Genomic DNA, 25689 nt, shown 5'->3' on the forward strand with positions numbered 1-25689 from the left:
GCACATAGAGAAGACCGGTTAGTCGTCGTGCTGATGAAAGCTTTCTTCAATGCTAGAGCCAATGTCGAGGTTTAGATCTTGAATTCAGCTACTACGTATACCATAGGGATACGTCTTGAGTGATAGGTACTAAAAGACGCGAGCTTCTTAGTAGTCATGTCTCTCAACTCTCCAAATCATACAGCAAGCACCCCCCAGTCCTGAAATTGTACACGAAAGCCTTTCCTACAGCTCCTTCTCCATTATTGCCACCTTCGCCCTTGTTCTCTATCCACTTCGCTCTATAACCCAGCAGTAAGTCGTGCAGCTCTTGCAGGTATTTCCTCTCAGCAAGCGGCATCTTTTGTATGAAGTAACGCCACGAGTCCGGATCGCTGAGACGCGTCTCCTTGAGCAAGTTCATGACCTCTTCTTTTGACTCGATGGCCGCAATGGGCGCGGATTGGAAAGCGGAAAGTAAATCTGCTGACCTTGACTGCGCGGCCTCAACGATAGACCATTTGTTGCTCTTCTTGGATCGGTGCTGGGCGATGAGGACGTCGACGTTCGCTTTTGACGCGTTGGAAGTGTTGCTTGAGGTTGGTGGCGGAGCCTTGATGAGGCGGGCTGCGCTTCCTTCGCGTTCTTCGCGGTCTCGGAGCTCGTTGCGGAGGTAGTTCAGAAGATCGGTGCTCCGCAAATCTGTGTCTTCTTTCTTTGCGATGGACTTGACCTTAAGCTCAGGCTTGTCAGGTGCGACCCCGTGTTTGATCACGATAACCCAGCTATGTCTGTCTTCGCGGTAGTGACGTAAAATGTCTTCGATGGAGTGCGCATCGACGGCGAGTTCGGCGGTATAGCCATGGGCGATGAGATCTGCTACCATCTTGATGCCAGTGGAACGGAGAACGTTCGGATCAAAACTAGCGACTAGACAGTCGCAGCGTCGTGGCATCCAGGAGATTGATGGCGTGTCTTCTTCAGCATGCTTTCGCAAGAACGTCGACTTCTCAGGCTTCTTGATGTATCGGCTCATGGAGTTTACGAGTCTGTCCCACCCCAGGTTTACACCAACAGCGTGGTAGGCAGCCGCTGGATGTGCGTGACTCGAGCCTCTCGGACGATATTCTTCGATCAGCTTATCGTACCGGCCACCTGCAGCAAGCACCTCCCTCTGCTTTGTGTCGAACAGGCATTGGAAGAGAATGCCACCAGAATAGAACTTCTCATTGAAGCTACTCAGTACACTGATGTAGACCTTGCGCTTCACGCCCCACAGCTTCATGTAATTGATAACAGAGGTTAGGTGTGCAAAGACGACGTGAGTCCGATCAAGGTACTTGGTGCCTTCAAATAGTCGCCGCAGCTTCGCAAAAGCCTTTTCTGGGGTGTCGCGCCAGTCGAAGCGTGCCAGATCATCTAACGATGTTGATGGAATACCAATGTCGGAGGACCGTAATTCGTTGCGTATCAACTGCCAGTTGTTCTTTCCGATGTTCAGCTTACTAAGGACTGCTTTGACTGCCGCGCGCTTTGGGACACTGATTCTGCAGAATTCCATGATCATGTCTAACAGATCGGCGTGATTCAAGTGGAAGCACATCTGCGTTGATCTAAATGAAGGGAACTCATCAATGATTTCATCGACGACCTTGAGAACCTCTGCCTCCTTCAAAGTAAGGTCAAGCGTATCGTATGACAATATATCAAAGTCTGCCTCGCCGTTACTACGTGGAGCACTTCCGGTGTAGTCGTCACGATAGACATGACCAATCGTAAAAGTCTTCTCTAGAAACGCTCCACCTCTACCAATACTACGTGCGTACGGCAATGTCAGATCGTAAGGTAGCTGCACCAGGGTTCCAGAGGGGTCGAAAAGCTTGACAACTTTCGTGTCCGCATAATGGTCGGACCAGGGTAGTAGAACTTGACGTTGTATCTCTACAGCGCCATGGCTCCGAAAGACCATGGCCAATCTGTCCCTCACGAGATTCTGTAGAAGCACATCATTGGCCTTGATCTTCTGAGTGGTCGCGCTCAGATCCCAAGCATGGTCTTTTGCTTGCGTATCGGGCTTTTGTGAGAATAGAGCAGCCATCATCTTTGCGTAGTGTGGTGAGTTTCGATCCGAGAGGGCCTTGAGCGCTTCTTTGACGGCCTCGTCCTCCATCTGAGCAGGCACCTTGCCGCTTCTCAGAAGCTCCGTACATCCAGGTCTCTCTGAAGGGCGATGGCTGATGAGTGACTTGATGATGCTACCCTGCAACGACTTTTCCGGTGTCTCAAACTCTTCTGGAAGATCATGTTTCCGCTCCCGCAACGATCGAATGACTTTGTCGCGCTCCATGGCGGTCCTTAGAGGAAAACACATCTCGAAGAAGATGATGCCCATGGAGTACATATCCACCTTGTTGTTGTAGTCGCCGATAACGGTCGAGCTGAGCTCAGGAGCAACGTAAAGCGCGGTACCGACACTCCGCGTCATGTCGCCGCCATCCTGGGTACCGTTGGGGGACTTTGTATCAGGTCTCTGATACTGGCCACTGGTGGCTAGTCCAAAATCACCAATCTTAGGCACCTTGGCCATATCGATGAAGACGTTGTCAGGTTTAAGGTCACGATGAATGATACCGTGGCCATGAATGTGAGCGAGCCCTTCGAGAATTTGCCGAAACAATCTCCAGTATTCGTCTGGATCGTCATAAAGTCCGGTACGTATCAAATCTCGGAGTGTCTGCTTCTCGCAAAACTCCATTTGAATGTACAAGATTGACCTCGAGGGCTTTGCAGGTGTTGAGTCAGACATGGCGCGTTTCTTGACTGGCGAGAGCGGCCCTATGCTTGCCTCATCTTCTGCCAACAGTCAGCTTGTTGTATACATGACGCTCCATGTCATTGTGTGCTTACCTGAGTCGGAGCCAAAGATTACTGCACCGACGTCATCTTCTGATTCTGCGTCAGACCCAAATTCGATCTTGGGATATCCACTGGAGCTAATGAAGTCTAAACCACCAGTGCTTCTTCCGTGAGCGCCACCATCAGTCGTAGTTGTGCCTGGAGAAACGTCCGATTCCCAGTCAGACTCGTCGCCGTCTGATGTTGCCGAGTCATAATAATCATCCGCTTCAGCCTCTGGCCAGGCGGTGTAATAACGTACCACACAGCTGTGGTTGAGCCGCGAAAGCAGCATGACTTCGGAAAGAACCTCGCTTAACGCTGCAGCAGACTTCTGCTTGATTTTCTTGATAGCATAAAGACGACCGTCGACTTTGTTGCGGGCCTTTACGACTTCGCCGTACCCGCCCTTGCCCAAGCGACCTTGTTCGGCCCAGTCATTCGCGTATCGTGAGTATGACGGAACAACACCAGAGGAAGACTCTCGTCGCAGCCTATACCGACCTAATGAAGTTGAAGAGTTCCTCGAACGTACGGGTGTGGAGGGTCGCTCGTATACGTCTACATCGTCGCGCAAGAACTCACATGGGATGAGGTCAAAGGCTGAGGATCGTTTCTTGGGGTCGGGCTTGAAAAACTTGCGCAGAACTTCTTGTAACGGTTCGGAGCAGCCAAGAATATCGGACAGTTCTTTGGGCGAATTGTACTTTTCAGGCACATCGAGGCCGAAGAGCATCTGGAGGAACGTGACGCCGAGATCCCATACATCCGTCTTGCGGGTGTGACGCGCATCCTGAGACAGCTCGGGCGCTATCCAGTAGAACGATCTTACAATTTTCATCGGCTGTTCATCCCAACATAAGCTTCGCAGATGATAAAGAGAGCCCTGAAAGCTGGCGTCGGCTAGCAATACTGTGATTCCACCACCGGGCGATCTCTTGAACAAGATGTTGTGAGGGTGAATGCGCTTATGGACTATACCATTGCGGTGGTAGAAGTCCAGTGCTTCTAGAAGCTCGATGGTCCAGGAACGAACTCTTGCGACTGGTAGGGGTCCATCGTCGGCAAGCCGCTCGCCTAAAGATCCTTTGTCGGCGTAATCCATGAGGATGCTAATTTCCCATCCGGAATCGGGTAGATGCTCTACTTTGAACTCCAGCACCGCCATGATGGCTCCTTGTCGCAGTCGCTTGATCTCTTCCATTTCGTCTTCGAATTCCATGACGGCCTTTTTCAGCTGTGGGCCAGCAGCAGCGTTTCCGCCGCCCACCCGAGCACGTTTTAGTACTAATGTAAGCGTTGCCGTGCTTCCGGCCGGTTTTACCAACAGCTGTTCGGTCAAAGGGCCAGAACGCAAAGGAAGCGGATTCTCAACGCCACTGCATTGGATGGTCGTGTCTTCGTGCTGGATAACGATCGTCCTGTCGAATGAAATGTAGTTGTTGTTCTCGGCGCTGGGAAAGTACGAAGGCGGAGTATTGGCGGATACACGGTGCTTCTTGCGCTTTGCCAACATATCTTTTCGGCGCATTTCGTCACCCACCATCTGCTGCAAAAGACGCTCCTCCTCAGCCTTCTCTTCGTCACGCTTCTTCTGTAACTCTTCTTCCTGTTGCTTTAGATGTTCGACAGCAGCGGCTTCCTGTACTGCACGCTCGGCATCCAGATTCTCGTAGGTACCGTCCGTCTCGCGGACAGCGATCTCGTCCTCTAGTATCTCTTGAATGGCCGTCGCAATATCGTAGATCATCACCTCGCCTAGCAGTTCACGAGGTCGAGACTTGAGCAGGCCATAGAGCCTGTCCCACGTGCTTTTCCTAAGGCTGCCACAGTCCTCCAGTGAAAGTTCGGGCAGGGTCTTGGGGTAAGTAGCGGTAAGCTTCGCACAAAGCGTGATGGAGATCTTTTCGTTAGAGAAAGACGTCAACTTGACGCGCAATACGCGATCTGTAGTTTTCTGCCATCTAGTTAGCGGAGGTCCAGTGATGAATGCTCAGGTTCTGCACAATCTGGATGCAAAACTTGAACACATCCTAAAGGGTACGTTGTCGCAGGTCTCCAAGCAGAGCCTGAACGGCGACGCCGGCGGTGAGGTTTCTGTACTTACGCTCCATGCTCCCTTGGCTTCTGATTCTTCATAGTCGTCCATGAACACAGCCTTCAAGACTTCGCGTTCATCTTCTTGTGCCTTCTCGTAGGTTTCCGAGGTGTGTGTGACCAGCGAAGGTCGCGGTTCCCCGAGCGGGCTTGTTGGGCCCATGTCATCGTCTCCTGGTGTGGATGCATTGTGCGTTTGTTTCTTGTTCTTTGGTGTTCTTAGCGGTGCCATAGTGGGCTACTGGTGGTTGATTGAATAGGCCGTCATATAGTATGGGTATTGACGGAGAGACTAGCAGCCGTAGCCGCTGCCCTTCACACTGCAGACATCTCGATCTTAAAAATTCGTAGTGAATGAAAAGTGATGCAAACGGCGATATGTAGAGACTTCGTGGCCAGCGCACGTTGAGTAGCGGTCGGTGGGGGCGATATGTTGGCGACGCCCCGCTACCCTTCCTTTCCGCGCCATCCCTGCAGGCGCCAGCAGAGCCGCCGGACGCGACTTCCTCATGTCTGGAGATCGACGAGCGGGCACAACAAACAGCACCGCACCTTCTCCTACCCTGACGATGCGCTAGCAGCTTATCGCATGCTATTCTGGAGGTGTTTGCGACTTATTTGGAACTATTCGAGGTGCACGAAAGCGTTCAGTCTACCTTCAGCCCTCGTTTTCTGCGAGTAAACAATCCGCCAAACAAACGCACGGAAATATCCACGCAGCGCATGCGATCCCCATCCTCCCACCAACCTTCTTAGTTCTCTCCTCTCGCCCCACGACGACGACCCACGCTTCGCCATGTTCTCGTGGATTACCGGTCCGCGCATCACGAATGTGATAGAAGATCTCCAGCCTGGTTTGTCGCACTGAGCTACGCGTCCAGAGACGTACTAATAGTCTTAGAAAATGACTACGAGTCCACCTTCATCGAACCTCCCGAGACTCCCGCTCATCAGTTCGCCGTCAAAGCTTTCAAGCACGCCATATTTGGAACGCCTGCACCCGAAGAAGCGAAAGATGCCTCCAAGAAGAGCGAGAGGAAAGCGAGAATAGATGCAGCAAACGCAAAAGCATTTAATCTCCCCGCGCCGAAAGAGAGTGGACCGCCCATCTCTCCATCGAAACAGCCAGGCGGCATCCTCATGACACCAGGTACCGCAAGCAAGGGAAGGAAGCAGGTGTCGTTCGGGTCGCACGTGGTAGACAATGAAGGCAAGCGCGGCAATATTGGCAAGACCGGCATACCCAGTGACTGCCCCGGAAAGTTCCCGAGCCCTTGGACACCTGGCACACAACTGAAGCTTGACCCGGAAAGTGACAAACGACCGCGCACCCGCCTCACCGAAGCCCTCCTCGACGCGCGGACAGCCACACAGCCGAAGTCGGGGCAGAGACCGAAGGCGAGAGACGATAGCGACATCACAATAGACTTGGGTGCCCCGCGTTCCGAGTCTGGAAAATACTGGAAGGAGCAATACGAGAGCTACGCGGACAAGAGCGAGAAGGAGATGAAGAAGGTCATTGCCAAGCAGCAGCTGGCAAAGAAGTTCGCTATGAAGAAGGACGGCGAAGCCACGGAACTATCTACCAAGCTAGAGCAGGAACGCAAGCGATACAGGCAACGGGAGCGAGACCTGGAACAACAGAACAAGGATCTCCAGGAAAGGCTACGTCAAGCGATGGCGGAGAGCATGTCCTCGAGTATCGAGATCGCAGCGCTGAAAGCCCGAATCACAGTCCTGGAAGCGTCAGGCTCGGTACCTTCCTCTGAACTTCAACAGAACAAAGCTCCATTCGAGATATACGAAGATGTGAATAAGGATAACCTGCAATCGCCCACGCGTGGCTTAGATATGGATCCTGAAGTGTCATTCGCTCCCAATAACAGCATGGCTTCGTCTACCAAGGAGAACTCGTCGCCCAAGCCCCGCCGTCACCGCCGTGGCACGATCCCTGACACTTTGAACCGACCAGTGCTCCCATCTAGACTTGGAACAGCAGAGGGTGAAGCCTCTATCATCTTAGGCCGATCGCCTCGTGCACCGGCACGCCCCTTTGAGGTTACACTGGAGAAGGCGCTTGCACAGCCTCAGCAAGAGCAACCCCAGAGATCGCCACTGAAGATCCGCAGGCCAGTCGCAACTGATGAGAATTATGCGCCAAAGTCGCCCGCCGCAATCCCACCGTCCAGTCCGTTGCCTGTACCATCGCCAGGTCTTGATCCCTGGATGGAGATTAACAACAGTTCGATAGCGCAAATGGACAAGATGGCTTTACCGGTCTCTACTGGTCAGCCATACTCACGGCCAGAGTGGAACCCACCACCAAAGCAACATCGAGTATCGAAATCCGTATCGAACGTAAAGTCGACAGAGACAGTCAAGTCAAACGAGAAGGTCACGGTTCCCGAACATAAGCCTGAACCTACACGACGCAGAGAACGTGCGACGGAGAAGGCGACACACGTCTCAGAGCTCGAGGCAACCTCCGTTTCGTCGAAGAGAGAGGAGAGACAGAGGCCGGACGAGTCAAAAGTCAATGCAGCATCTCACCATGCTCCTACCGACAACAAGTTTGATCTCTCAAAAATCACAGCACACCATGCAGAAGGTTCTGCGCAAGTAAAACATGACCGAAGCCAGATGTTACCTGTTGACCGCAAAGAGCAAGCAAGAAGAAGACTCGAAGAGAGGAAGAGGCTGAGGAAGAACGGTACTACGATCGTTGGTTGAACCTTTATTGGCGTTTTGCATGGGAGTGTGTTGCGTCTTTTGTCTGGGTGATCAACATGTTCAAGACATATGTTATCGGAGTATGGTGTTGTCCTGAGCATTGGATTATGGTTTATCGCACGATACCTTCACATGCTTTATCGTTTCTAGCATTCAGCTGAATATTCATACATTGTATTGTTACTTCTCATGCAGAGCGCTCTGTTGTGTCTCATAGGGTATCGTCCCAAACGCCTTAGAAATGTTTCATCGCCCTGTACAAAGATCTCACTTCTTACCTGAAGCAATATCCTCCAACGCTTTATACACCGGTATGGTAGTCTTCTCCAACTGCGCCCTCTGATACGACGTCATCTTACCCAGCACATACTTGCTCACCACATTGGGATCCCTACTTTCCGGTCTCCCTATCCCAACGCCTACTCTCCACCACTTTACGCCTCCCAGACTTCCCTGACAGCTCTTAATGCCGTTATGCCCTTTCGCGCTCGCGGCACCATCTCGAATTGTAACCTTACCCAACGCAGACTCAAGCTCATCGTGCACAATAACCAACCTCCCTTCTAACGTCGCACTCCCCGCAGCCTGCCGTACGCCGCGCAACCACTCACTGTACGCCTTTTTCACTGAGCCCCCGCTTATGTTCATCAACGATGTAGACTGCCAAAATGTCCAGTCGTCCATTGCGTCTTTGTCTGTCGCTACTCTCCGGTATCCGGTCAGGCCAAATGCCATGTGTGTGGCTGGAGGGTTTGAAATTAGGCCCGACATGCCCTTTTGGAAAGGGCCATAGCGCTTTGCTTCTGCGAGAGCGGAGGTGACGATGTGGCCAGCAGAGTGGAGCGTGTTGGCGTAGGTTGCGCCTGGGTTGCCGATGGAGGCTATGAGGAGGGGGTATGCGGTTTGCGCGGCGGGTTTCGCCATTGAGGGCGATTGTGGTATGGGTATGGTCGAGTCGGAGGTCTCGGCAGCAGACTCTCGGTTCTGCCTTGGTGGTTTGTTCGGCGGGTTGCGGGGTTGGTTTGTTGGTGTCTCGGTGTCGGAATGTGTGGGCGTAGGGACGGCGGAGTCGTGTCTTTGCTTCTCTTGTTTGCGCTCTTGTTTGCGAAGCTGCTTGCGCTTCCTTCGTCTTGCGGCTGCGGTCGTGGGCTCGTCGCTGCTGTACTCGCTGTCCTCCGGTGCTGAGGTTTGGACATTTTCTTGGGGATCGGCAGTAGGGATTAGCGAGGCCGCCGAAGGGCTCGCCACGTGCGCACGTGTGCTCGCGTCTGACATGATTCTAGAGGAAATGGTTTTTGGAGAGCTGATGGCAAGAGCATTATGCGGGATGTTCGATCATTAAACTACGCAGCACTGTGTGTAGGGTCCACTCTGTGAAGTGTGCCATGGTTCGTCATGACAGTCGCTGTGAAATGTGCCGCTCACAGCCACACGTAAGAGTCATAGGGGATTGCTAAGGGCGCAGCATGGCAAACCGCCCTTTTCCGGATGTGACAAATATGTCATCATTAAGAATTGGAAACGACTTTGCAGACTTCATTAGCATGTGGATAGTGATTTGAGGCGCGCATCGGAAGGTACAGATCGTGAGATCTCTTGGCGTACATCATTGCTCAGGAACAAGGGTCCCGGTTCCGCATCGCTCTAACCCCGATGACACTCGCCACTTGCGCGCCTCTAGCCCTCCTGTCAGGCAACTCTTGACTGATTCACTCGAGTACGAGCAAGCGTACCACAACCACATCTGAACCCTCCCATCATCTCGACATGTCCGGACGACCATCAACGCCGCCACGAGCGACTCGCTCAGCGGGCAAGCTCCCGCCAAATCCGCCCACGCCAGAGCAGATCAGGCGCATGGAGGAGGCTCGTCTGAGGGCAAAGGCGGCTGCACAACAGACACAAGCTTCAAAACCTTCACCAGCGCCGGTCGCAGGTGCGAAGCGCGCATACTCGTCCATCACCGCCGCGCAAACTCCAGCCACCCTTCGTAATGCGGCTGCAGCATCCCCTCAGAAGCGCGACCAAAATGGCTTCATCCAGCCACCATCGAACGATTATATTCAGCCAGCGAAGAAGTACGCGAGATCAGACTTCATCGACTACGACTTCAGCAAAATGACGGACACGAAGGGTGGCTTCCTGAGTACCGTAGACGACCCGCACAATAAGGCTATGCGGAAAGGGCAACAGAATGAGGAACAGAAGCCAGAGGGCGTATCAATGGTGGAGTGGGAGAGGGAGCGCATAAGACGGAAGCTTCGTGCCAACCGGGCCGGACCTTATGAGCCAGGTATCTCTATCTTGGATACTGTCAATGGCAAAGAAGAAGAAGACGAGGAAGCCGCGCTGCTCGAGGCTGCTGAAAACGCCGAAATCGAAAGCGGTACATTCAAAGGCAAATACGGCGATGGCAAGCGCGACGTCAAGGGCAAATGTCGAGAATGCAATAGTCTGGAGATCGACTGGAAGTGGCAGGACATTTTCGGCATCGGCGTATGCAGTATCTGCAGGGAGAAACTCCCAGACAAATACTCCCTCCTCACGAAAACCGAAGCGCGAGACGACTACCTCCTTACCGACCCCGAGCTCAAAGACGAAGAACTCCTCCCTCATCTCGAACGACCGAACCCACACAAACAATTCTTCCATCCTATGCAACTTTTCCTGCGTCTTCAAGTCGAAGCCTATGCCTTCAGCCCCCAGAAATGGGGTTCGGCTGAGGCGTTGGATGAGGAGTATGCGAAGCGACAGGTCGTGAGCAAGGAAAGGAAGCAAAAGAAGTTTAAGAACAAGCTTGAGGATCTGAAGAAGAGGACGCGGGTGGAAGCGTATAAGCGCGCGCGGTTAGCAGGCGATAATGGTGATGCGCAATTCGGGCAGAAGATAAAGGGCAGGTATGATAGACATGAGCACGAGTGGGGCAGGAGTGTGCTTGATCCCGAGACGGGTATGACAAAGAAGAGGTGTGAAGAGTGCGGGATGGAAGTGGAGGAGTTGGAGTTTTAGATAGTTTGCACTGGCAAGAGGGCGCGATGCGCAAGATGATACCCACATATATACGCATTTCTCACAAGGTAATGCGGTTGACTCCCCTCTCAAAATGTATGCTCAGCGTATCCAGGCACAGTGACCACGCTTGGACAGGATCGTATCTAGCGCACAGTTTGGAGCTCGCAGCCTATCACCGTCCCTCTGCGCTAGCCCCACTGCCCCTCCTTCGCTACTGCCTCACACACCACGTCTCGAACTCCGCCTCGTCCCTTGGTTTCCCTTCGACATCCACGTCGACCCGCAGCGCTCATCAATATGATGTCACAAATTGCTGAATTATTCATCGAAACAACTCACGGGCCGGTAACTCAGTGGTAGAGTGTAGGACTGCAGTTGACCAAAAACCGTCTTCCCGAAGTCACCGGTTCGACTCCGGTTCGGCCCTGAACGTTTCTTTTTGTCTTTTTGGCAAGCTGACAGTATCTTCTTTTTGCCTGCAACGAGGGCGTCGAGAACTGGCGCGACGTGGTGCGTGGTTGAGGGCTGTGGCAACCTTTTTGCGCCGCGTGTGGGCATGGTGGGGCAAGACACATACATTTAGACACTATACGTCGCAGGGACAAACGAAAACAGGATAGGTCGCTGCGTAATCCTACTACAAAAGATACGCAGCGCATTGCCAGGGCGTTTATTTCGGAGCGAACGCCTCTCAAATAACCTTCGCTTGTCGCGGGCAACCCTTTGTTCAACACAGATAGACATCTTCCACCTGCGAATCCTCCAGTCCTTCCATCGCTTCACCCTCCATTAGACCCAAGACAAAACATTCGCCGATGAGCTGATAATGCCCAGGCTCAGCATCCGGTCGGACTACGAAGGGCATCTCGAGCCCAAATAAGATGACGATCTCGTCTCCGGGTTGTGCGTCAGGATATACGAGGCCCATGAAGCCCGTCGTACTCACGAAACACTTGAAGTTCGAACTTCCCTTTCCGTCGTTGGCGCGACACCCGACCTGTTCTAGTCTCTGGTTGAGAGATTTTGGGACTTCTAGTTCGATCCTGCCATGCATCCTAGGGGAGATTGGTTCGTCTGTCGTACCATTTCCCATTGTAGACTTGATCTCAGCATTGTCTTTCCCCAAATCGGAGTCCGGAGAAGTCATATCGTCTTTGATATACGACCAAATGTTAGTGACTTGCGGCAATACTTGATCATCTCGCCGGGGATGTATATGCGCACTCGAGACATACGAATACGCGTGCTGGGTAGACAGCGGGGTGTTGCAGTACGAAGACTGTGCCTTGCCTAGAACCTCATAGTAGTCGCTGAACGAGTCGTTTCCGCGACGGGGAATGAAGCCTTGGATAGTCAAGACGCGTACTCCCTGAACCCGTAAGCAAGGACCTTTTTCCAATCCGCCGACGTGCTCGTGTTGGGCGAGAATGGTCGCGTTTGACGCCCTCCCTTTCGAGACTTGAGAACCGTTGGCTTGTAGGCATCCCATCAGTATACCCGATGATCTTGGTAACGCCTCTGTCCAGTCTGGGATCCAAGACGGCCAATATTCTCCTCCTGTGGTGACCCGAGCATGTGGCCTCTCCTGGTTGGAAGTCGCCACTGAGCCAGCGTCTTGGAGGAATGCGATGTTTGCATGAGCTCCTTGGACTTCCATGCATGCAACGCAGGCAGAGAGGTACACATCTAGGACGGGAAGGCTGTAATTCACTATGAGACCTGGGCTGGCTATGTTATGTCGGCTCAATAGACCCATTATCCCATAGACCTTATCGCGTGGGTTCGTAGCTTTGCGCGGGCGAATGATGCGCAGGATGTTGGCACTGCGAGCAGTCAGCACGTTCGCATCATTCTTGAAGCAGAGTTTCTACATGGATTGCAAGGAAGAGGACTTACAGCGTTTTATGATGTGTAAGCTCCCTGCCACATGCTGACTTACTGACCGAACCAGACTCCATGTAAAGGTTACGCAAGACGTCAATCTCCGCGAGTCTTCTGCATTCCACCAAGAAATCGCAGTTATGCGCTTGAAGACAAGCTCTGATAGGTTCCTGCCATTCCAGCGTGTTGGGGCCAAAGTATACCACTGCCTCTCGAGCCAAGATCAACTCTTGTAGCGTCCAGACGCGCTCAAACCAGGGCAAGCGCATTACGCAGTTCAGAGCATCGATACAAGCCTTTGAGATGTAGAACTCATGTGTAGGGGGTAATTTCCATGGCAGCCAATCCTGTCGATCCTCAGAGGCTGCATCGCCAAATGATCCGTTGTTAAGAGCTTCCAAGATCTCGGCCTCACGACCTCTCCAGCTGTTGAGCTTATCGATTATCGTCTCCACATCTTTGGCTAGATGGATCCTACATGGTGGGCACCAGATTATTACTCTCTCCGCCTTTGAATAGATTCGATCCATTATAGGTATCTGGAGAGACTTCTCTGCATTGTCGCTTTGGTTGATGCATATTGCGTCGATCCAGAGTAAGCGCCAACCTGTCGCAGGCCGGAGAAAATGAAGGATGTGACTAACTGTGACGCTCACATGTAAGGTCGACTTATCGAAGTTGGAAAGAGGATGAATAGTGCTATTCGTGGCCGTGCCGATATCCTTGTTCAGTTCGAGTGGCCATCCAGTTCCACAGCCCCAGGCGTAAGATACCGTTTCGTACAAGGGAAGGTCTGCAATCGAAGCTTCGAGCAAATAGGCTACATCTTCGGGGTTTGCGGGCCATGCGAGGAGCCTGATGGTATCTTGTGGCCTGTGCAAGGCGCGGTACTGGTAAGTTTCATGCATTGGAGGTTTCTCCTCTTTCGACAGCACGTGGCATCCTTCGCACAAGCCATCATCTTCTTCCCCTTCAAGGACGTATCTTGAGCCTGAGATGGGAAGACTCCTTTCGGGTCGCTCTTCTGTAGCCATTATATTGATGCTCTCTCGAGAGCTGACAATGTCCATGATTGAGGATGAAACGAGGCGTGTTCATGCCCATACAAGAAACCGAATGAGCGTACAGTTGGGAAGAAGCGACCGTCTTCCCGTGTTTTGCATACATCTCCGCTATGCGATAATGGGCTGGCAATTGCAGTCACATGCCATATCAAGCGGGGTTGTTTGCGGCACAGTTGTGGCGACCAGGGTGATGTCGGAGGCTAGTACTCTTCTGATCGCATGGTCGCCTACTCGCTTCGTTAAGCAATGTTCAAAACCGAGTGAGGCGACCTTGAAGTTCAACTCATAGTAACGTTCGCGATGCTTTGGGCCCCCCCTGGTGACGACATCGGGGAGAACGTGCCGAAGGACGCACAGCCAGTGACCAGAACGTCACCACCTTCGGCCTGCGTCTTCGCACATCGGGTACATGTCGGAGATGGTTTGACGGTGCGCATGTCGATGGGAACGGTGTCGAAGATGACAGATGTTGCACAGCATCACCTGGGCACCTCCGCCATAAGCTGGAGACCATCTCGTGCTAGCGTCGGATTTAACTAAACACCATAGCCCCGGAGCATTACAACACGAAGGCACGCCCACGTCAGCAAACACCTGCATCTAGACGCCGATTCTCCATAATCTGGTCAGCACCACATGACCTTCAGACGATTATATCAACCTATATTCCGATCAACTTTCACCGACACCGCACAGAACTCTTCATTCCACCGACTGCGTCCGAGATTCTACACGTCCGCAATGTCAGCCATCCCAATCGTAGTCTGTGGCAGGAACCCGAACATCGCAAAAGCTGTTCGCGAGGGCGTCGAGCCAGAATACGATGGTATGCCGCGATACTTTGCGCAACATTTCACATATGCGTACCCAACTAACACAACCATCCAGTAATCCACATCAACCTGTCCGTCGAAGAAGCAATCATCTCCATCCCTCACATCATCTTATCCAGGACACCAGCCAACCCTACCCCTAACATCGGTTCCATGAACTACGGCCAGCGGCCTGCTGCTGTGGCTCTTGGAGGCGGCTTCAACGACGAGATGTTTGCGCAGATTAAAGCTTCATGCGGAGATGAGAAGATGGTTTGGGTGCGCACGGATATCACTAGAAAAGATGAGATGCCGGATTTCAATGAGCATGAGGCGTATGGGAGGGCGACGGCGCAGAGGCTGAAGAAGTGCCTGGAAGAGTTGAAGGTTGGGAAGGAGGGTGGGGAGACGGAGGGGATGTACTGGTTCTGAGGTTTGAATGAGACTAGATGCATTTCTGTACGGCAGTAAGTCGTATGGTTACGATCCTGGGCTTCTAGCGACATGAGATGCGGCCGGAGGTCTTTTCGACATTACCTTACGCAGGACGCGGAATCTCAAACACATCGGGTATGATGTGATAATCTTTGGTGAACTGAGCGAGGTGTATGCGGGTCGAACATATTGGTAGCACAATATCACTGGCTTCATATACTTCCTCGTTCTAGCGTTCGTAGGAAATTCGTGCTACAACATCTGAGTAACGTCTTCGGGCACGCATGGAAATAACGTAGCTATCTTTTATGTACTTAATTTGCGATTCATATGTGTATGACAAGCTTTGTTAAACATATAAAATTTAAGTTTCTCGAACACATGGTACGATTCCTGACCATCTTTGGAAAAAGAGTCATCCGGGCGTTGGCTCCTGCTTTTGGTTCAAACAACAGCCGAACATAGTCAACAGAACGAATCCATTGGAGGGAGGTCTAGTACTTTTGGTATTTGAGAGTTGGATGTAGCTCTTGATGCGACCTTCTTTACAACCGAAAGAAGATTTCATAGCGATATTTCCGCAGACGTTCGACAACCGCAAGCATGCAATTGCCCTGTCCTCTTTTTTGGACACCTAGGAACAGGACTTTGGTCGGGAAGATTGCTGACTCTCATCAAATCAAGAAGCTCAGGCATTTCGAGGTCATGGGGAGACAAAATCTAAGTTTGAAGTCATAAGGCCAGCGGGCGCCATCGTACATCGTCTGGCGCAATTCCAGCGAAGGAATCTCATGATACGCCACACTGCGTTTTTGGAGGAAAGAAAGGGACAGTGGTATGGAAGAATGACGAACTTTATCGTGGAAATGGACAGACTTTATAGCTGCACAGAGCCATAAAAAGGTTGCAGGAATGTTTTTGACAGCCATGAAAAGCATGGATCCAAAGATTTTGATCATGGCTATGATCTTCTCAGCGTTCCGCCGGCACATCTGTCGATCGCTCTAAGGTTTTGTTCGAAAGGGCCAAGTCATGAATCTGGCTTACACAATTTTTGTTTGCAACCGAAGAGGAGACGAGCAGGACATGAATTTGGTGGTGCTATATTATGGCGGAAAGACCTGGTCTCATACAAAGGCAGGACAAGTGTTTTGGAGGCGCGGACGAGCAGTCCATCGAAACCGGCGTTCGCGTTTTAGAAGTAATCCGTAGATCGTTACTGTAGAGAAGGATAGAAGGTAAATTTTGACGTGAGATTTCATATGTATGCCCCCAAGAGTAGACTACAGCCGCATGTGTCTGCTTCTATGTCGGGAGTTGATCATCTCTTTCGGCCAGAACATGTTCTCTTTGTCCTCGTCTTTTGGGTAATTCTCACATGCGCGCGCACTCGAAGCTTTTCTGACAAGACTAGTGGAAGAAGCGGACAAGGTAATTTGAAGGCGGGAAAGCGAGGCAAAGACATAGCGCTTTCATCGTGGAGTTTTGTTACAAAAGAGGAGGGGAAAGCACAGACATGAAACTCGTCAAATATCGTTTTTGAATAATGCACAACACCCAAGTGTGCGATGAGAGAGAGAAGATAGTGAGTACAAAAACAAGGGTATTTATACCCGCTAGCGTGAGGAGCCGTTTCAAAGGATTGCGACAACTCCATAAGAACGTCAAGACGCGCGTTTCTCCAAGGCGTTGCTTTGTCGGCTTCTTCCCACCAGTCTTCTGCTCCACATGTCACAGCTCAACTTCGTTTTTGGCCTCATCAAAAGCCCAGTAAACTTTGCATTTTGACTCGAGAAGACCACAACAGCACAGACACATATTCCAGAAGGTTTTGAATTTTGATTTTAGCTCGTCTTTCATGAAGTTTTGGTTTCGGTCTTTCGAACGGAGGAAGAAGGAGAACACATCCAGTGCTTTCCGAAGTTGTTTGGACAGCAAAAATTTTCCATTGACTTCGTAATTTTGGTACTTCCGCATCGCAGAGTAGGTTGTGGGAAAAGTCGCATACGCGATGTGTAGGATATTCATGAGTAGACTAAGCTACTGGAAAGCGCAGGACACTTGCCGGTGATTGAGGCCTTTTGGAGGAGCGCACATGAATATGATGTTTCGGATCTTGGATCTGGACACATGTCGACAAGGTCTTTAGCTTTTTCGGAAGACAGGAAGACATGATACGTCCCTGTTGGACTTTTGGTGTATATTTCGGGGGAAATGTTGTGAAGAAAGAAGACAGGAGAGACACTGAGCGAGATATTTATACCTACTCTCAGCGCCCAGTCCATAATACCCGCATAGTGTATTTTTGGTTTCGGGAGACCAGATTTCAAAATTCCATCGCAAGCTGTCCATGTCGTTTTGGATTGCAAAATTCGCTTCTTCAGCAGAGCCGTAATTTGAGAATGCTTTTCTTCCAGGACCCAAACCGATATGCGATGACTGGATTTGTTTTGAGTGCTTCGACACAATGTTGAACCAACAGCATCTCGGTATGCGCGAGCATTCCAGGCAAGTCGTTCATGACACTAGACTTGGTAGTTTTGTTTATGGTGTTGCGAGAAATCAGCCTCATGAGTGCGCTTCGAAGACTTTTGAATTAAGACATCTGTGTCAAGTCTTTCTTATCATGTTGTGAGTTTTGTGTAATTTTGACGTGGATCCATATAGACTATCCAGGTGAATTTCGAAGAGAAGCGGAACAGGACATGGATATTTCCTGATCTGTGTTTTGGTAATATGGAAGAAAGTAGAGTTGGTGGTCAAAATGGAACAGAGAAGAATAAAGGAGGTTTTATATGCTCGCGAATGCCAAGCCTAGGACCTGTGAGAGCACGCGCATGGTGCTAGTTCCGAAACTCGACCGATTAACTTCCATGGTTTCACGAAGGATACATGTCTACGTGGGACAATTCATGGTTTGTTTGAACATTTCATTTATTTATTACCGTTCTACGCTTTTACCGCGTATGGCATCTATGCTACCGGGTCCACTCTAGTGCTTACCCCAGTACTTGCCCTGACCCCTCCTCTTACCCTTAACATCCGCCTGCTTGACAACAAAGACACCACGGTCAATAGTGTTGATAACAACGTAGCCAGACTCAAAGGTGTAGGCAGACCAGGTACCAGCGTCCCAGAGAGCGTCACCGCCGCCGGGCTTGACATCATCCGGAGGGTAGACGTCAAAGTAAGCAATCTCCTTGACCTTGGAGCCGTCGGGGAACTTGGGGATGCTGGAGACGTCGAGGATGCGGAGACCGGCTTGGTAGTTGGATTGGTAGTCAAGACCGTCGTAGACGTATTGGTTGTGGTCGACGGAGCGGGTCGTGGTCTTGTAGTAGCCGGTGACGACGGGCTTCTCGAGGTTCTGGATGTCCCAGATGTAGGTCACGGCGAAGCCGTCCTTGGCGGGAGAGTCAACGGCAGTGCGGTTGGGGTCGATTTGGCCCTCGTCAAGCTCATCGTCCATGACGATGTGGGTCTGCCACATGGCATCGAGGACCCAACCCTGATGGGTGTAGGAAGCACCGACGTAGGGAGTGCGAGAGATGATGGCACCAGCGTTACCGAAGCCAACCTTGTTGGTGACGTCGTAGATGGTCAGGGTGTCCTCGTTGTAGCCGTAGCAGATGTCACGGCCGTAGTACTTCTTGTGAGGTCCACGGTAGACAATGCACTGAGCGTCGTGAGTGTAGCCATCCTGACCGTTGCAACCAGAGACGTAAGGCTTGGTGGGGTCGTCCATGTTGATGAACATGGGTCCACCAGCACAGGTGTCATTGCGACCGGGACGACCGCCAGCACCGCAGGCGACGGCGTAGTTCTTCTCGTTGTTGGCGACGACGGTGTGGGTGCGGCCCTTGATACCCTGGTTGATGTCGACGAGAGCAGTATCGGTCTTGATGTCGAAAGTGTAGGGCTTCTTGGGGGAAAGCTTGAGTAGCTTCTTCAGGTCGAAGACCTGGACATGGTGGCCGACACCTTCGGAGCCGACGATGAGGCTGTCGCGAACAACCTTGATCTCACGCCAGATGACGGAGTCGTTGTTGGCGGGGAGGCGACCAAGGTACTCGAGCTGGCCATCCTTGGTGACCTCGGAGAAGGAGGCACCGTAAGTCTGACCAATGGCAATGAAGTCTCGGCCCTTGTGCGACCAACCCCAGGAACCACTTCCCTCACCAATAGCATCACCGAGCTCCTCGTGCGTCTTGAAGTCGTACATGTCGATGTTCTTGCACTGTGATACTGTTAGTTGAGCGAATCTCATGGATCTGAATCCTGCTTACCTTGTAGGTCTGGTCGGCATCTCCCTTGACAGCCTCGACACGGCCGTGCTTGCACTCAATCTTGTTCTTGTTGGTCCTCTTCTTAGAGAAACCGTTCCAGCGCTTGCTGTCGTAGGCGCCAGCAGCGCGCTGCTTGGCCCAAGCAGCCTCCTTTCCAGACATCATGAGGTCCATAACCTCTCCAGAGGCATATTGCTGGTGGGTAAAGCCATGAGCGGCAACCAAAGGCAACAAAGCCGTGGTGATAGTAGCCCACTTCATCGTATCGAACAAGACTGCGGATTGACAATTGGCAGTTGATGATGAACCGAGAACCTGGGAGCAGGAAGCAGCACTTTATACATCTTTGCGTCTCTGCACCACACTCGCGGAACCACCGAGTTCCCAGAGTGCAGACTCGTGCAGGACGCCGCACATGACTATCATGAGTATACCTTCCTATCGTAGGTACTCCGAAAAGTTAGCAGCCGCAACCAAGACCGTATAGAAGAAACGACAGCGGCCGTTGGACGCAGTAAAGTGCTGGGCGCGCCTTGGTGACTCTTGGGGGTGCTTTTCGCAGGCAACCGTTCATGTACGCCGAGAGCCGTGTGATGCTTGGCAAGCATTCCGCCTTGGATTCGAGCATGGGAGGAGGAGCTACGGCTAGTGTACCCCAGTATTCTGCAGGGCTGGTGGCCGAGAACAAGGCAGGGCTACAGCAGATGCGGTGCAAGCTAAAGTGGGATCTTCTCGCGCGGAGACGGAGATTGGTAGATAGCGTAGCCGGAAGAGGAAGCTGCTTTGGGTGCCAAGAGCTGCTTGACCACCACGACCAAATGACTGCAGAGAGCTTTGAATCCGACTATCGATTCTAGAGAAGGTGGTGAGCGTGTAAGCCGATGGTAGACTTTAACCGGAGTGATGCTGTATGTCGGTGTACGAGGGGGTTCAAGCTGACTTCCCAGAAGAGGGAAACGCATGTCAGATGTCGCAATTCTGGTCCTCAAAAATGTGCTTGCAGCTGAGAAGCACACCGTACTGTGCTCATTTCGGCCCAAAATGCTGGATGATAGAAGCCGGGACAAGTGAACAACCGACTGTGCGTATCGGTAGACGTTTACGGCGGCACCGAGGCCCTTATCTCGAGGGTACGTAACTGGGAAAGCGGAAGGGCGATCTCCATGGTCGGCCTTGGCATGGGAGTCGTTGAGTTGAACAGCATAGGTGGCGGAGATGAGGCAGAGAGTAAGGTGGCGACTGAGGGAAATTCGGAATGAACGTGGCCGAGAGCGCGGAGCGACAGTCTCTTGTAGTATTCCCCATGGGCATTGCTTGAGCTCAAATGATGCCTTTCTTGAGCACAATTGAGGGCATTATGGACAGCACCACGATGGGGCTTGCCTGGAAGCTGCATGCATCGCGTACTTCCAAGTCGCTAGTAACTTGACAGGACCACGGTCGTGGTACTGCCATGGCTTTCACCCTGGGTGATGGACAGGTACAGCCAAGGCCGTCAAGAACATCGTGTTCGATAGTGCTGGGGTGGTTGCAAGGTGCGACACGTGATGCAAGAGATGATAAAGTCAGGCAAAGGTCCTTGGAGGTGAGAGTGCTGGCGGAACGAAAGTCAGCGCGGAAGGGAAGCGCGCCTCGGCTGGACCTGCCATGGCGTCGCGACGTCCCTTCTCACCACCCAAGTGCGCGTCCTAGGCCAACTCTGCCCACCCCAGCGCCGGCCAATCACCCTGACGATGCAGCTCACCGAAGACGACCTCTATCGCAGCTCCACGCAATTCCGCAATTGGTCCTTTACCGCCTCGCAACTCGCTGCGCAGCGCCTGAAGATCAACGTGCAAGCCACCGAGCGCGTCAAAGCCAATGTCGCGCGTCTACGAGCCCAGCGCGGCAATGACGCGGTAGACAACAATGGAGTCGATTCGGGCATGGATAAAGAGAATGGGAGCGGAACCAGCGGTGCAAATACCCCAGATGCGCGTATGCAGACAGTGACGGAGATCAATTGCCTCACCGCAGAGGAAGAGTTGAAGATAGTAAACGAATTCTGCGAGCGCGCAATCGCTCTGGGAAACCATTACAGCTTCCCCTTGAACGTCGTCGTACGTCTCCAACCTCCAAATATAAACAGAAAGAGATGAAATGACTAACAACACCCCCAGGCAACATGCATCCAATTCCTACGCCGCTTCTACCTCTACAATTCACCCATGACCTACCACGTCAACAACATCCTCCGCACAATAATGTTCCTCGCCACAAAAGTCGAGCTCTTCCCCATCCACGTCTCCTCCTACGCCGAAGGCGCCGGCCGTGCCGTAACCTCGGAAGACGTGCTCGCCCCGGAATACATCATCGTGCAGTCGCTGCGCTACAACCTCGACGTGCGCCACCCCTTCCGCGCCATCAAAGCCGGACACATGGAGATGCTCGACATGGCGCGCGGCAAGTACCAAGGGCCTGCGGGGGAGCTGGGGGGCGCGAAGGAGGTGCAGGCGAAGATGTGTGCGGTGCCCGTGAAAGTGGGGGCGCAGGCGATGAAGATGCCGGAGAAGAAGGTCGAGGAGAGGGTGAATGCCGCGTATGGTGCTGCGACGAACACGCTGCGTACGGTTGCTGTGCTGACGGATGCGTATTTCTTGTACACGCCCTCGCAGATCTGGCTCGCCGCTCATCTCCTCGCCGACGAACCGCTTACGTTGTTTTACCTCTCCCTCAAAGTCCCTACGTCCAGTCCAATCCACGCGAAACTCCTTACTACGCTGCGGAACTGCGCGTCGCTCACCTCGAGCCACCGGCTTTATGTTAATGCGTCGTTGCCGGCGGCAGAGCGCGAGGCGAAAGAAGCGAAGCACAAAGCGGAGATCAAGACGTTAGTGCAGAAGTTGAAGAATTGTAGGGATCCGGATAAGGTTGATTTGGTCAAGTTGAATCAGGCGCAGAAGAGGGATGCCGTGCAGGGGGATGCGTTGGAGGAGAGTAAGGCGAAGAGGAGGAAGTTGGCGAGGGAGGGGTATGAGAAGGAGTCTGATGCTTTTTGGGGGCCGGAGTTGGGTAAGAAGGCGGAGTAGTAGTGTATCGAGAGGAATGGGGATTTGGCATCAAGACGGTTAAGTGGTTTGCATACGGACATGGCGTTCATTTATATCAGACAGCATGGCATGGCGTTCTAGAGGTTTCAAAAAGATACCATGGTCTATAGGTTGAGCGGCACAAGGAGTTCAAGGGGGTCTGTACAATCAAATTCTCATTCTCGCTGATCTTGCTGCATGTAGACTTGTCTTGAAGGTCTTCATACCACCACCTGTTACGTCGTGTTCGCAATTCAACGCTTAACCAATCTCGCCTCTCATGGACCTTGCCACATTCCCACCCATCCACTCGCCTGGTCCGAGAGCCGACGTATAACCAATGCTTTTGCAATTCCATCCATGTTCGACTGAGCCGACGCTGCCAAACGCTTGTACTCTTTTGCGAGAACTCAATCCCGCGTTGAGTTCCCCCCGGAGTCTCCACGTGTCAATTAGACATCCGGTCGATATACTTCGTCAGGTACTTAAACTGCACTCTCTCCTTGCGAGGTGCTTCTGTTTGATTTAGTAATCATAGAATGTTAACGGCCGCGGGAGTACGGAGGAGTACTGCCATGCGGACCTTTTGAAAGACTATCTCTCGGGTCCTTTCTAGTGCCTTTTGGGAGCATCTGGGCCTCTGGCGCGATGCCTGTCGGTTTCTTGGGGCCCAGCATAGACTTGCCGAGGGACTTGGTGTTGTAGTTCCCGAACATGCCACCGGCGCTGGTACCTGGGCGCGCAGTCTGTCCCGATTTACTGTTGCTTTTGTCAACTTGCTTCTCCGCCTCATACACCTTGCGCTGCTCGATCAGGACCTCCATCTCTCGAAGGTTTTTGCGGGCCTTCGCTGGCACCTGGGCCATGTCGTTCTGGAAAGAGTGGAGGATATGGGCCTTGCGCTCCTGGTACTTCTTTTCTAGCTGGGCGACGCTGTACTCGGCTTCGCGATCCTTCTTTCTCTTCTTTAGTGGAGGTGGCGAAGTTGGCGAACTTGACGAAGAGGAAGTCGGAATTGCGGGGGGGCTATCGTCGAGCTGTGGTACAGGCTGGTCGTGCTCGGTATGAGAGTCAGCCTCGTCTACAAGCGGTTGCTCGGCAATCGCTGCATTTCGGGGGCTAGATGCAGCCTTTGGTTTAGTAGTGGGGGCCTCGTTCTGAGACTTCTTTTGCACAGAGGACGCGTACTCCTCGCGACGACGCGCCAGTTCTTGACCTGCTGTCTGAGATATGACAAGAGCACTATCCTCGGCATCTGCCTCGTCGACGAACTGTTCTTGAGGCTCTCCACTGACCTCGCGAGCAGCTTGAGTGTACTGTGGGCCTGGTGATGGCTTTGCCGACGTAGTAACGCTTCCTCTATCACGGGTTTCTGGGGTACGCTTTGGGTGGGAGTGGCGAGCCACGCTCTGGTTTGCAAGTCGACGAGTGGAGCGGGGATCTACAGGAGGAATTTCGTCATCATCGTCGTCTGAATCATCATCTGAATCATCGTCTGAATCTCCATGGGCTTGAGACGACTGGAGCGCGCGTGGTGGTGACATCTTAGGTTCCGCCACGTCGTCAATGTTTTCGACGTCGTCGACAGGAACTTCCATGTCATCTTCGAACTGGGTCGAATCATTGGCAGTGGCATTGCCGAGCTGTTCAGAGTTCTCTACCCCGTTTCGTACAAAGGAGGGAACGGGAGTCCTGGAGTTGTCTCCATCGCGATGACTGTGTTTGTCTTGATGATCGCGAAGACGGCTTTGATCGTAGGTAGAATCGCGGTCTCGGTCACCGTTTCCATCTTCACGATCCCTCGAAGGCCCTCCAAAGTCGTGCCTGTAACTAGGCGTGACGCGATCGACGCGTTGACCAAAAGTCTCGTCGAAATCTTGAAGGACACTCTTCAGATCGACAATGGCTGTATGTAATTCTGGGAAGTCGCTGCCACAAGAAGAGTAGATCGTGACCACGTTCCAAGACGCAATCATGAGGTTGTTGAAGTTGGGGAACGCGGTCTTGACGACGGAATTGAAGAGGTCGACTTTGATGTTGCTTGGGATGGTGTTGAAGATGTTGCTTTTCACATCCTCCGGAATTATGTCGAGACCAGCGCGCTTGCGCTTATTGGAGATGTGGGGAATGACCTCGTCATTTGGACGCCGCTTTCGTGACTTCCTCGCTGTTCAATTGTCAGCGCTGGAAGTTCATTATGTCTTTTACACTTACTATGAGTAGGAGTGCGATCGTTCTCAGCCTTCATTGGATTGAGCCTAGTAAGACTCTATTTGATGTTAGTCAACAGTACTCAAATGCTTCGATTCATCTGAAAGCAGTGTCTTGCGATAGCTTTCGTAAAGCCAACCATGAATGGGTAGACATACCTCTCCGTCATCGAACAGCACCGGTGCCTGGTACGGCATAGTGTAAGCAGCCCGCCTCGCTTGGTTGATCTTGTTCACCCTCATGTAGAGAATCTGATACTTCTCTTTGAACAGAGGTAGCATACCGCGAGCAATGAAACCATGAATGGGATGAGAATCGAGTTCATCCTCCTCCAGAGGCAGTGGATCTTCAACGTGCATCTGGACTTGGTTATCCTCTACCACCAGGTAGATACGGTGTACGGCGTTCTTTTCTTCCGGCAGTATGACATTTCCGAGATCGAAACGAGTGGCCTCTTCTTTGAGGGTAACAAAGACGAGATCAGGCTTGACCACACCATTTACCCTGGTGTATGTGGGTGGCTCGTCGTTGCTGAGGCCCTCGATGAATGTGTTCAGATGCGTCGGGTCGACATAGCGAAGTTGGTCGCGGAGAATGAGCGCGCGTTTCTGGGGCTTATTTAGCGCACTGAAGGTGGGCGCCGCCGTTGCAACAGCAAGTGACATTTCGAGTTGGTGTCCAAGTCGGAAGCAGCGGTAGTCTTCTGTGAATACTGAGCGTAGTTGCCCCAAAGGCACAATTGATATGAGATGGCTATACTGCAATGCAACTCAAGCTGGGTAGAGCGTAGTGGAAGAGATGAGATATCAGATCCGGGTCGTGAATTGCTGTATATATACCCCAAGGGGGGCGAGCTAGTGCACGTCTTTTACCCTCGTGGACTGCATTGCGGAGTCTTCTACCTGGGTAAAGGCGGGGCCCCTACGAATAGTTGAAGGTAATAGCGCATGTTCCCCCGCTAGATTTCGCCCATCTGCTGTGTTCTTGCTGTCGTGGTGCTCTTGCTCGACCTGGCAAGCCCCAAGCTCGACTGGAATTGTGCAACAAGGGATGAAGACAGACTGGCAGGGTCGATTGGCACTTCTTGCGATTTCATGTCCACAGAGAGATTCGTAGGGGTTGAAGAGAAAAAAGCGATTGTATGGGAGACGATAAGATGGGTGGTGGTTTCCTCTTGGCTTTGATCGGATGACACGAGCTGCGCACGGTCTCTTACAGA

At 52.2% G+C, this 25689-nt stretch overlaps 8 protein-coding genes and 1 non-coding gene across 9 annotated transcripts; 5 read left to right on the forward strand and 4 right to left on the reverse strand.

The window, feature by feature from the left end:
* Positions 1-163: 163 nt before the first annotated feature.
* On the reverse strand, positions 164-5203 carry J4E78_004094 (uncharacterized protein; the record flags this gene model as incomplete). The annotated part of the gene is made up of 3 exons (XM_049364726.1): positions 164-2832; positions 2887-4831; positions 4982-5203. The coding sequence occupies 3 exons, from the start codon at positions 5201-5203 to the stop codon at positions 164-166; spliced, it is 4836 nt and encodes a 1611-aa protein (XP_049223804.1).
* A 564-nt stretch (positions 5204-5767) lies between these two features.
* Positions 5768-7701, forward strand: J4E78_004095 (uncharacterized protein; the record flags this gene model as incomplete). The annotated part of the gene is made up of 2 exons (XM_049364727.1): positions 5768-5825; positions 5873-7701. The coding sequence occupies 2 exons, from the start codon at positions 5768-5770 to the stop codon at positions 7699-7701; spliced, it is 1887 nt and encodes a 628-aa protein (XP_049223805.1).
* Positions 7702-7968: 267 nt separating this feature from the next.
* Positions 7969-8976, reverse strand: J4E78_004096 (uncharacterized protein; the record flags this gene model as incomplete). Its single annotated transcript, XM_049364728.1, has 1 exon — positions 7969-8976. The coding sequence occupies one exon, from the start codon at positions 8974-8976 to the stop codon at positions 7969-7971; it is 1008 nt and encodes a 335-aa protein (XP_049223806.1).
* A 492-nt stretch (positions 8977-9468) lies between these two features.
* Positions 9469-10710, forward strand: J4E78_004097 (uncharacterized protein; the record flags this gene model as incomplete). Its single annotated transcript, XM_049364729.1, has 1 exon — positions 9469-10710. One exon carries the CDS (start codon positions 9469-9471, stop codon positions 10708-10710), a length of 1242 nt encoding a protein of 413 aa, XP_049223807.1.
* A 342-nt stretch (positions 10711-11052) lies between these two features.
* J4E78_004098 lies at positions 11053-11140 on the forward strand. The gene has a single exon. It is a non-coding gene; the product is annotated as a tRNA-Cys (tRNA).
* A 3259-nt stretch (positions 11141-14399) lies between these two features.
* On the forward strand, positions 14400-14902 carry J4E78_004099 (uncharacterized protein; the record flags this gene model as incomplete). Its single annotated transcript, XM_049364730.1, has 2 exons — positions 14400-14484; positions 14547-14902. The coding sequence occupies 2 exons, from the start codon at positions 14400-14402 to the stop codon at positions 14900-14902; spliced, it is 441 nt and encodes a 146-aa protein (XP_049223808.1).
* A 2995-nt stretch (positions 14903-17897) lies between these two features.
* On the reverse strand, positions 17898-19452 carry J4E78_004100 (uncharacterized protein; the record flags this gene model as incomplete). Its single annotated transcript, XM_049364731.1, has 2 exons — positions 17898-19142; positions 19192-19452. 2 exons carry the CDS (start codon positions 19450-19452, stop codon positions 17898-17900), a joined length of 1506 nt encoding a protein of 501 aa, XP_049223809.1.
* A 1472-nt stretch (positions 19453-20924) lies between these two features.
* Positions 20925-22259, forward strand: J4E78_004101 (uncharacterized protein; the record flags this gene model as incomplete). Its single annotated transcript, XM_049364732.1, has 2 exons — positions 20925-21290; positions 21351-22259. The coding sequence occupies 2 exons, from the start codon at positions 20925-20927 to the stop codon at positions 22257-22259; spliced, it is 1275 nt and encodes a 424-aa protein (XP_049223810.1).
* A 542-nt stretch (positions 22260-22801) lies between these two features.
* J4E78_004102 (uncharacterized protein) lies at positions 22802-25135 on the reverse strand (the record flags this gene model as incomplete). Its single annotated transcript, XM_049364733.1, has 3 exons — positions 22802-24426; positions 24474-24528; positions 24629-25135. The coding sequence occupies 3 exons, from the start codon at positions 25133-25135 to the stop codon at positions 22802-22804; spliced, it is 2187 nt and encodes a 728-aa protein (XP_049223811.1).
* Positions 25136-25689: the final 554 nt, after the last annotated feature.

This window comes from Alternaria triticimaculans (genome assembly GCF_023758025.1).
Source record: "Alternaria triticimaculans strain BMP 0046 chromosome Unknown scaffold_4, whole genome shotgun sequence".
NCBI classification, from domain to species: Eukaryota; Fungi; Ascomycota; class Dothideomycetes; order Pleosporales; family Pleosporaceae; genus Alternaria; species Alternaria triticimaculans.